At 46.7% G+C, this 11,408-nt stretch overlaps 1 protein-coding gene across 2 annotated transcripts; it reads left to right on the forward strand.

Annotated features, from left to right (window-relative positions):
• The first annotated feature begins 626 nt into the window (after window positions 1–626).
• Bcas2 (BCAS2 pre-mRNA processing factor) lies at window positions 627–10,727 on the forward strand. 2 transcript variants are annotated; one of them, XM_006980794.4, is made up of 7 exons: window positions 627–786; window positions 869–961; window positions 3,675–3,745; window positions 4,399–4,560; window positions 7,016–7,066; window positions 8,926–9,006; window positions 10,266–10,727. In XM_006980794.4, the coding sequence occupies exons 1-7, from the start codon at window positions 694–696 to the stop codon at window positions 10,390–10,392; spliced, it is 678 nt and encodes a 225-aa protein (XP_006980856.1). In that variant the 5' UTR covers window positions 627–693; the 3' UTR covers window positions 10,393–10,727. The 2 variants fall into 2 exon arrangements, with proteins under 2 accessions (XP_006980856.1, XP_042135562.1); XM_042279628.2 differs by lacking the exon at window positions 4,399–4,560.
• The last annotated feature ends 681 nt before the right edge of the window (window positions 10,728–11,408 follow it).

The following is an 11,408-nucleotide window of genomic DNA, read 5'->3' on the forward strand; positions in this document are numbered from 1 at the left end:
AGGGTGTGGGAAATATATTCCTCCTCTCCAGTTAAGTCCAACAACTGCCTCTTACGAAGACCCCACGCCCCAAATGCCCTGAACGTTCTCACTCTTTTAACTCCCTCTCCCTTCTGCTCTGCGGCTGCTAATCTCACCTGCATTGCTAACCTCTATGCCTAACTCAAAAGGCATGGTTTCTCTGGAAGAGCAGTCAGTGCTCTTAACCTCTGAGCCATCTTTCCAGAGGTCCCCGAGTTCAATTCCCACATGGTGGCTCACAACCACCCGTAATGAGACCTGGCGCCCTCTGCTGGCCTCCAGGGACACATGCAGACAGAACACTAGACATAATAAATACATCTTAAAAGAGGCGGGGCATGGGTTCCTCTCCCCCGTGTCTTGCCTCCTGGCTGCCCTATTGTTTTCCTCTTGAACTCGAATAAAATTGCCCTCGGAGCTTCAGAAGAAAACACGGTACCCACGAAAAGACAAGCAAGGTGCCAAGCCTACTGGGACGTCAGTGCGTGAGGCCTCGTCCACCCCAAACAAAACAGTCCCGAAGGCCGAGCGGCTACACAATCCGCAGCTGAGCATGCGCCGGAGTCCAAGAGTCGGCGGCGTGTATGACGTCAGCGCCGGGCGCAGGCGCAGTGGTATGGTTCTGAGCCCCGCGCAGACTCAGACGGCGACGGTGGAGCGGAGCGCTGCGCCATGGCGGGCACGGGCTTGGTAGCGGGGGAGGTGGTGGTGGATGCGCTGCCGTACTTTGATCAAGGCTACGAGGCGCCCGGCGTGCGGGAAGCGGTGAGTGCGGGGTGCGTGCGGTGGGGCCGCCCGAGGCGCGCTGCCCTTTCCCGCCGCGACCCCGGCCTCTTCTCGTTCTTAGGCTGCGGCCCTGGTGGAGGAGGAAACGCGCAGATACCGACCTACCAAGAACTACCTGAGCTACCTGACAGCCCCCGATTATTCCGCCTTCGAAGTAAGTACGGTGTCCCGAGCCCCGCGTCCCGACCGGGATTCCTGCGGACTTAGATTTCGGATTGAGGGCTTTAGCTGTGTAAAGTGGGCGTCTTCCAGGTTAACTGTTGCTTGCTGCTCGCATTGCATGTCATCAGTTGGCTCAAAATAGCCAGATGAGCTTTCCGCAGGGTCCGTATTACAAGAAATACTTTATTAGTGCCTCCAGACTTGTTTAATAAAAACATTTTGGGTCTTTCATTTTTTGATAGAGTCCCTAGTAAATTTGACAAAAGGACTTTATTCTAAGGTCCACTAAAAACAAGTAGTGATCACGGGATTTTAACCTTTATAATCGTAACTATCTGTGCTCTTTGCAACCACTGGAGGGAGATTTTTGACCAAAACTCAAGACAGTTAGCAGGTGTATGAATGCCTGAACAAACATGTCTACCTGCATACATTTTAAATGGTTATCCTACAAATGCAAAATGCTGTTTAGGTCCTAATCAGTTATTCAGTTACAAACTTTTAAATGCTTTAATACATTTTTTCTACCCTTTTAAAATGCAGCATGATTCCTTAATCCTTTCTTAATAGTTGCTAATGGTGGATTGGACTATCTTCCCTAGCTCAGAAAACGGTCCTGTGAATTACATAACTGTTCATTTTTGTTCGTCTGTCAATTAACGTTGGTGTTTTTGAGACTGTAGCTCAGGCTGGCCTGGAACTCAACTAGGACAGGTCAGCTTTGAACTTGGAATAGTCTTCCTGCTTCGGGTTTGTGAGTGTTGAAATTACAAGTGTAAGGCACCACATCCAGCTCTTGATGTAGGAGTGTGTGTGTGTTTAGACAGTGTCAAGTAGTTGAGGCTGGCATTGAACTCAACATGTTGCCTGGGATAGCCTCGAACTGCCAATCTCCTTATCTGTACCTCCAAGTGCTGGGATTAAAGGCATGACCACCACTCCCAGATTTGATGTAGTTTTGATTTGCATTTTCTGGCTGACTGTTCAGCTGATTTGCCTGTCTGCTTATTATGGGACTTGTCCTTTGATTAGGTTTTTCCTGTTCTCTATATATCATGGACATTAAACTCTGTTAAGATAAATAGCTGGCAGAGATTTCCATCCTATGAGGTCTCTTCACTCTGGTAATTGCTTGCTTTGTTTTGCAACACACACACAAACACACACACACAAACACACAGGCACACACACACACACACACACACAAACACACACAATTTCTCTGTAGTAGCCTCCAACTCACAGAGCTCCACCTGCCTCTGCCTCCCGAGTGCTGGGATTAAAGGGGTGCGCTTGAGAAGCAGAGGCAGGTGGATCTCTGAGGTTGAGGCCAGCCTGGTCTTCAGAAGGAGTTCCAGGACAGTCAGACTACACAGAGATGCAACGGTAACTGGGTGGCTGTCATCCAATTAATATTGGATGATTGAGGAAGGCCTTTCAGGCGGAGAGACTGCTCCCTGTGCAGGTTAGTTGTTGTGATAGCTTCCTCATCTAGAACCCAGGTTCTTACACTGTGTTGTGACCCCTCATGGGGGTCTTATAACTCAGTGTGGTTAATTAAGAAATCAAGTCCCAAACCCAAGGTTCTGCAGTGCTGGTACGTGTTGCAGCGTGTGACTTCATTGAAGTCGGGGGTTTTAAACTGGAGCATGCGGGATTTACACTGTGTCAGACCACACAGCACCAGAGACTGTCTGAAACATTTGTTGTGAAATACAGTGTGTCATGTGGCTGGGGTTAAAGTTGTCTTGAGAGCTCCACAGCTGATAGTAGTGCATTGAAACTGCTGGTTTAGAGTTAATCCTTGACACATGGGTTCTTCTGTGTCTGCCTCCTTTTGTGCCTGGGCCGAATGTGCCTGTTTCTAGAGACCCTAGATAGACTCGAGCTCAGAACAAAACTGGGAGATGACAAGAGTTTAGCATCATGGTACGACATGTGCGAGACCCTGGGTTCAGATATTAGTGTGTGTGGGGGGTGGACATGTGCAAGACCCTGGGTTCAGATATTAGTGTCCTGGGGGGGGGGGATGTGCGAGACCCTGGGTTCAGATATTAGTGTGTGTGGGGGGGTGGACATGTGCAAGACCCTGGGTTCAGATATTAGTGTCATTGGGGGGGACATGTGGGAGACCCTGGGTTCAGATATTAGTGTCCTGGGGGTGTGTGTGTGCAAGATATGGGTTCAGATATTAGTGTGGGGGGGGGGGGAACATGTGCGAGACCCTGGGTTCAGATATTAGTGTCATTGGGGGGGACATGTGGGAGACCCTGGGTTCAGATATTAGTGTCCTGGGGGGGCACATGTGCAAGACCCTGGGTTCAGATATTAGTGTCCTTGGGGGGGACATGTGGGAGACCCTGGGTTCAGATATTAGTGTCCTGCGGGGGGGACACATGTGCTAGATCCTGGGTTCAGATATTAGTGTCCTGGGGGGGGGGACGGACATGTGCAAGACCCTGGGTTCAGATATTAATGTCCTTGGGGGGGGGAACATGTGCGAGACCCTAGGTTCAGATATTAGTGTCCTGCGGGGGACGGACAGACATGTGTGAGACCCTGGGTTCAGGTATTAGTGTGGGGGGGGGGGGGCGTGTAATTGAGAGAAGCAAGAAGATCCATTATAATGTAGTATAAAGTATAAAATCTCAGCATTATTTCCAGCATGATCCTGGTGCTAATTCTTTATATTGTTTGTGCATCAGACTGACATAATGAGAAATGAGTTTGAAAGACTGGCTGCCCGACAACCGATCGAGTTACTCAGCATGAAAAGGTAAGTGAGGTTAGGCTTGGTGACTGGGCAGTCGTGGCTGAGTGTTGCCAGCTGTGTGTAGGCAGTGGCATTAGAAGATAGAGTGCGGGGTGCTGTAAACATAATTATGGCCTTTTTTTAAAAAAACAAAAACAAAAATGTTAGCAGATATATATTTTCGAGACAGGGTTTCTCTGTGTAGCTTGGGAGCCTGTCCTGGACACTTTGTAGACCAGGCTGGCCTCGAACTTACAGAGATCCACCTGCCTCTGCCTCCTGAGTGCTGGGATCAAAGGCGTGCACCACCAAAGCCCGGCCAAATACAATATTTTTAAGCAACTTTTTAAAAAGTTGATAAGTCACTTTACCCAAGATGGGGGGTTACATGGTAACAAATAGGGATGAGAGATGTCAGAGTCTCTGTGCTGTTCCAGGTTACTTAAGTAATTCATGCTTATGGAAATAATTTTTGTTACAGTATACCTCTGTATTTATTTGTATATTAGTTCTAGGGTAATAGGTTTCTTCTACTGCCTCAGTCATTTTGTGCGTGGGTGGGTGTGGGTTTGGTAATTTGTTTCTTTATATAGTGGACATATAGCCATGGGGATGCTGTTGGAAGGAGTGATTAAGGCTTGGCAAGATATGTTGGTTTATTTGTTGTGTAATTTCAGATATGAACTTCCAGCCCCTTCCTCGGGTCAGAAAAATGACATTACTGCATGGCAAGAGTGTGTAAACAATTCCATGGCCCAGTTAGAGCATCAGGCAGTTCGAATTGAGAATCTGGAACTGATGTCCCAACACGGGTGTAATGCCTGGAAAGTATATAACGAGTAAGAAGCATTGGTCATCCTCCCTTTCTTATCCTGTCCCATCCAGAGTTTTTAGTGCCTTTTAAAAGTGTGATATTCAGCCAGGTAGTCGTGCCCAACGCTTGGGAGGCAGAGGCAGGTGGATCTCTGTGAGTTCGAGGCCAGCCTGGGCTAAAAAGTGAGTTCCAGGACAGTTAGGACAGTTATACAGAGAAAGTCTGTCTTGAAAAATTAAAAGAAAAAAAGTATGGTGTGCACATACTTAGAATCTCAGCACTTGGGAAACTTAGGCAGGGGGGCTGCCACAAGTTCAGGGCCTGACTAGTTTATATATTGAGTTTGAGGTCATCCTAGGCTTATATAGCAAAACCCTGTATCCAGAATAACAACAACAATAATGCTAGATTTGGCTTGGGAATGTATCAGGACTACACCAGTGAAAGGCTTGAGAACTACCTTAGAGTTTGCGAGTGCTAAGCTAGCCTACGTTCACATAACTAACCCTGTGTTCACTGTACCGTATAAGAAAATGAGCTCGCTCAAGGGTGATTGACAGTGCAATCCAATTCTCTCATTCACGTGTCCTGTTCTTTAAAGTCCTCACCAGGATGGTTGTTCACCTGTAGTCCAGTAGTGCTCAGAAGGCCAAGGTAGGGGGCTCACCATGACTTCCCAGCCAGCTTGGGCTATAGAGTGAGATCTTGCCTCAAAAAAATAAAATAACTGGGCAGTGGTGCTGTGCACCTTTAATCCCAGAATTTGGGAGGCAGAGGCAGGCAGATCTCAGACTTTGAGGCCAGCCTGGTCTACAGAGTTTGTTGCAGGACAGCCAGGGCTGCACAGGGAAACCCTGTCTATTAAAAAAAAAGAAATGAATAAAAAATTTTAAAAACAATTAAAAGGTGAAGTGGCCCTTGGTTAGCCTTCACGATAGGCCAGCAGTCCAAACTGTTGACTGCTGTGCACATGTTTGTGAACTACCGCACACAGTACAGTAGCTCAGGCAGGCTTAGCAGTTTAGTGGCGTAGAGTTGGGATAAAGAGGATCAAAGCTGTAAAGAGATGCTGCTAGAAAGGACTCTGCTGAGCTGGGCGTGCCCAGATCCTTCTCCAGCGTCTGCATGGGCAAATGTAACTGTCTGCTCCACTACAGAATGAGAATGACTAGCTAGGTATGGTAGTGCATGCCTGTATGCCTGTGAGCTCAGCTCAGGTGTGGTGCATGCTTCTATGAGTTCCAAGCCCACCTGGTCCACATGGGTAGACCCTGTCTCAAAAAAAGAGAGCGTCATTAAAAAGGACCTAGTAGCACCTTGAATCCAAGCATTTGGGAAGATCAGAAGTTCAGTGCCAAACTGGGTTGAGACCTTTTCTCAAACAGATTTTTAAAAGGGTGGTGGAGTCAGGTGGTAGCAGTGGTAGTGCCTGCCAGGCATGCGCAGGCTGAACACCACACAAACATGAGATGTGGAGTCACCAGACAGCAAGGAGAGCAGGCATGGTGACCCAGCTGAAGGTCAGCCTGAGCTGTAGTGGGACCTCGCTCAGACGAGCCAGGCAGTGTGGAGAAGAAAAGACTAAGAGTTCCATTCACTCAGGTTCTACTGCAGTGTCTCTTCCCACCAACTGCTGTGCACATCACCTGCTTTCCTTCAGAATCACATTCGGAGCGTATTTTGTCTCCTCCAAACACAATAGATCCTTTTCCACGGGAAGCATATGTTATCAAAGTAAACCTTCAAGAAGAAAGTTCAAACAAACACCAAAGATCCTTTTTAGTGGTCAGAGGCCAGAGTAGCACTAAAGTGATACCCTTCAGCATGTGGGGCGTGGGGAAGCCGGAACGGTACCACCGTGTGATGAAACAGGTTGGCGGAGGAGAGAAATGAGCAGCGGCACATTGAATTTAGAAGCCAGGAAGCCTGAGTGAGGAGCCCTGGTGTCAGTGCCGGCAACACAGCCTGCCCAGGGGTGCTCCAGGAAACCTGAAAGGGGATGTGCTGTCATAAGTTGTTGATGTGGCACGTGGGTGTGGGGGTACCTTCCTTAACTTTGCAGCTGCCTGATCAGCATAGTGGGACACTGTCTCCAAGTCCTGAGAATTTAAGAAGTAACATCAGGCCAGGTGGTGGTGGTGGTGGTGGTGGTGGTGGTGGTGGTGCACGCCTTTAATCCCAGCACTTGCGAGGCAGAGACAGTGGATCTCTGAGTTCCAGGACAGCCAGTGCTACCCAGAGAAACCCTGTCTTGGGGTGGGTGGGTTGGGCGCCGAGTAACATCAATATCCAAAGTTAAACTGTCAGTGAAGTGCTGGGTTAAACAAGCTAATATTTATTAATTATCTGACATACTGGACACAGAGATCCCAGGATTTAGTATTTTTAGCAGAAAAACTTGATTTTGTAATACAAATAGGTAGTTCAGTTTTCATTGATGTTACCAAGATTTCAGAGTGTATGTGTTCTTCCTTCCTTAGAAACCTCGTTCATATGATTGAACATGCGCAGAAAGAGCTTCAGAAGTTAAGGTAAGTTGTTTTTTTCTATTTGAATAAAATTTAGGTGATCCCTGATAGAGCAGGGGAAGAAAACCATTTAAGACTATAGTCCTGTGAAAGTAAATAGCTAATCCACTTTTGTTAAGCATTTTTTAATTAGTATTGGTGTCAGTGTGTGTAAATCATTATCTTTGAGAAATAGAAATTCATAAATTCCAAGAGGTAGATATCAGGGAGTGGCGAAAGTCAAAGTTTGGATGCTGTGGTGTGTATTGAAGGGAAACTTGGGATATATCCTTTCTTGAATGATTCCTGGTTTATAAGAAGGGGCTTGGGAAACCCTGAACAATCCATAGATTGAGCCAAAGTGTGGAACACAGCTGTAGCCCCAGAGCTTCAGAAGCTCACAGCTGGCTCCATAGTGAGACACTGTCTCAAACCCCCAGGGGACACTCCCTGCAAGCTGAAGGGGTTTGTACCTGGAGCTACCCCGTCCGCAGGGGTCATGTGAACAGCTGGCAGGAGACCTGGGGAACTGACCTGGCCTCCAGCCAGAGGTGCTGAGGCACCTTCATAGTTAACAGCTTGGAAGAGCCACACCTGCTGCGTTCAGACAGCTCCTTGGTGTGAGGCTGGTAGATGGTGACTGACAGGACCTCGTGGCTGGACAGCAGAGTGTCACACACTATAGTGTATGTTACTGAATATGTTACAAGTGCAAGAACCTGTCTGCATTTGGGCTTTTTGTTTTGAAGTTGGTTTGGTTTAGACAGTGGATCATTCATTTAACAAATCGCCATTTAATATGTGGCAACTGTGATCTACTGTGTTCAGCATCTGGTACTGAGCTTGCTGTACCTAAGTGGAGACGAGGATAAGCTTGAAACCTGAAAACGTGTTCAACTCACAAATCTGCAAATCTACAAAGAAAGAACACCTTGGGAGTTAGGCAGTACATTGCAGGATAATACCCCTGCACACATGTGCATATAGGAAAGAACCTGGAAGGCATCCAATGTCTTAGTTCATACTCTAGTGCTAATAATACCACAGACTAGATAAGTTTGAAAGAGAAGATCTTTATTTTGGCTTATAGTTGTGGAGAGTCAAGGCTGAGGAAGTGCGTCTGTTAACAACCCGGTTAGGGACAGATCTCCGAGTGGTACGTGGAATCACATGACAAGAGACAGGAGGCTGCATGTGTGTGTTCTGGGCTCTGATTATAAAGCCACTAGTATTCTGTTCTTGCATTTCTGTTCTGATAATTTCATCTAATCCAACCAACCCCCTCCTTAAAGTCCACCTCTAAGCACTGTAATTGGACCCCTTCCATCCCCTCGCATCTCACAATGGCAGTCTGCTCTAGTGTGAATGTTAGACAGGGTAAGCATTTGAAGCCTAGCAGTGCTCATTGAAAATCCCACAGCCATTGCCAGGAAAAGTTCATGGAAGGAGGGATCTACGTATGTGTTTGTGGGTTGGTTGGTGTTTTGTTTGTTTTGTTTTCTCCCACAGAGCATATTTTCTGAAATTTGTAATTGAGAAATAATTAGAAGAAAGTTAATTCTGAAAGTTAATTCCTAGAATTGGCCTATAATTGTGTATGTGAGTCCTAAAGAGTTTAAAGATCCTTTCTTGCCAGGTGGTGGCGCACGCCTTTAATCCCAGCACTCGGGAGACAGAGCCAGGATCTCTTGAGTTCAAGGCCAGCCTGGTCTACAGGGCGAGATCCAGGACAGGCACCAAAACTACATAGGGAAACCCTGTCTCGGAAAAACAAAACAAACAAACAAATAAACAAACAAAAAGATCCTTTCTTGTATTATCTTGTTCTGTTGATTTTTGTCGTATGTTAAAATGTCATTGGGCTGTATAAAATATTTTTACAGGAAACATATTCAGGATTTAAACTGGCAGCGAAAAAACATGCAGCTCACAGCTGGATCTAAATTGAGAGAAATGGAGTCAAAGTAAGTGTAGGATTTCATCGTGTTTTAAGTTGTTCAGTGTATTCTAAGAGCAAGAGTTAAGATTACAGTCGTGTATTCACGTGGGGTCCATGGGAGTCAAAGGCAGGCTGTTGATGTGCCTGCTGTTCACTGAGTGAGGCACACACGGAGCAGCTGTGACTACAGACCAGGGCTGAGCCACTGCCAAGTGGTGCTGGTTTACAGCCCCCAACGTGAGGCCGTTTGTCTTGTAGGAAGGGAGGGAGAGTCCATACTCTGCCTAATTTGTTTGCACCTTTGTTTGTTTACCCCGTTAATGCGTATTATTTTTAAATATTTTTCTACATATACATACATGCATCATTTCTAGAAATCCCTAACTATAAGCTGTGTGTGGAAGCCTGTGAGAAATGAAGAAGGATCTTGAGTTTGAGGCTAGGCTTGGCTACAGAGTGAGACCCAGTTTCCAGAAAGAGAAATTAAGTTCATCTATCCAGCCATGGGTTTTTATGTCATCTCTACTTTCCCCTTCACGACCCACACCATTCTCTTGTCCCTCCCCGTCTCCAGTGTCCTCAGTGTCAGGACCTTCTGTAGGGGACCAGCGCCCACACTCATTACACCAGGAACTCTTGAGGAATGAGGGAGAAGAGAATTAGAGGAGAGAGAAAACACAGCATAGACTCGGGTGGGCCTGGATCCTTATCCATCCATTTATAACAATGCCGAGGGGTGGAGCAAAAGACCTCCCCCTTGCTAGTTACAGTCACCTGGTCCCCAGGCCTGTGGTCCAATCAACCTCTTCTGCAGTCCTGCTGGGTACAGCCACTAGGAAACCTAGTGGCTCCAACAACCTTCCACATTTTTCATCAAGCTGATGCTTCTGTTAAGTTTGTCCTTGAGATTTATTTACAGGAAATAGTGATGGTGACCTCCTTAAGTTGTGTTTGTTTTTGTCAATTCTGCGATCTTACCCACACTTTTCTCAGACTCTGCCCTGTTTTCTGTTCATCTTAGGCGTTCTTCCATCACCCCTTCCTGGAAGTCTCTGTCTCACTCATTCTCTCCTGTTTCTGTTTATTTCCTGAGGAAAGCTTTCATCATGAGGCCATTGTAGGTTCACTTAGAATTTTAAGAACTAATGCAGAGACATCCTGTGTCCCCTTCACCTACTGTCCCCTAAGTGTGCTTCACTTTGTTTTAAACAGCAAGTTAGAAATGTTAGTGCCCTGAGTAAAACTCTGTGTTGAAGAGAAACTCCTTGCTTTTCCCTTTCCCAGTTGGGTGTCCCTGGTAAGTAAGAACTATGAGATTGAGCGGACGATCGTGCAGCTGGAGAACGAGATCTACCAGATCAAGCAGCAGCATGGGGAGGCGAACAAGGAGAACATCCGCCAGGACTTCTGACCGGGCCGAGGGCAGAGGAGCGGGCTCCACGAAACCTTCGGCCGCGGGCTTTCTCAGAGCAGCTGTCTGGTTAGGTGTTTAGAGACTGTGGGCTGTGTATACTGTTGTGTTGCTTTATATGTGTGTCGTAGCAAAATAAAGATTTTCAACATGTGGCTATTTTTGTAGCTGTAAGAATCCGAGTGTTCAGAGTTTAGAATCATCTCATATTTTGTAGCAGAGGTCCATTGTTAAGGCTTCAAATTTTGTGACAAAGCTTCTTTAAGGTTTCCAACATGTTCAGGAAGCTGTAACTTTGAGTTATGTTTTTGTGGAATAAAGTACAGTTCTAAGCATTTTTTGTGGGTGGGTGCAATGAACTTTATTGATGGTATTCTGGGGATTTGTGATAGAAACAGGACATGCTCAGTGTTGGGGGCTGAGTTGGGACAGGAGCTCCTAAGCAGCCGAGGGCCTCTGTCTTCCTCACCGTTGCTGTGGTGTGTGGTTCGGGGCTTCGTACTCCTCCTTGGGAGCCATGTGGGCCATGCGGTCACCACCCTCTTGCTATAGCCGTACTCCTTGAGTACCAGGAAATGAGCTTGACAGGTGCTGAGGTGATGCAGCCCCAGCTGATGGAGCTCTGTGTTGAGCAGGACAATCGGAGAAAGAGGGTCACTCCAGAATGTAACTCAGGCTCTTTGGTAGCAAAGCGGGAGGTCCAGCCTCTGATGGACTGAACTTTCAGCCATTCAGAAGTGTATTGATTGTTTGTAAAACAAGTTCCTCATACCAAAACCTCGTTGAAGAAAAACATCACAGCCCTGCAACCTCAGTCCTGATTGTGTACTGTTTGCAGTACCCAGCAGTGCAAGATGCTCCAGGTGTGCCAGGATAGGCTTGTGACCAGAGTCGTGCAACGGATGGAAAACTCCCTCAGAAAAACAACTCTGAATCATAGAAAACAAATCTGTTCTCTACTATGATTTCTTCAAGGTCTAAATATCTCCAAGAAACAACTATTCCATTCTAGTGTT

Source organism: Peromyscus maniculatus, chromosome 6, assembly GCF_049852395.1.
Source record: "Peromyscus maniculatus bairdii isolate BWxNUB_F1_BW_parent chromosome 6, HU_Pman_BW_mat_3.1, whole genome shotgun sequence".
In the NCBI taxonomy this organism is placed as follows: domain Eukaryota; kingdom Metazoa; phylum Chordata; class Mammalia; order Rodentia; family Cricetidae; genus Peromyscus; species Peromyscus maniculatus.

Coding starts and splice junctions, on each gene's coding strand:
- Bcas2 (XM_006980794.4), top strand. CDS start 694: ATGGCGGGCACGGGCTTGGTAGCGGGGGAGGTGGTGGTGGATGCGCTG. Junction 4,561..7,015: donor GCCTGGAAAGTATATAACGA/GTAAGAAGCATT, acceptor TTCCTTCCTTAG/AAACCTCGTTCATATGATTG. Junction 9,007..10,265: donor TTGAGAGAAATGGAGTCAAA/GTAAGTGTAGGA, acceptor TCCCTTTCCCAG/TTGGGTGTCCCTGGTAAGTA.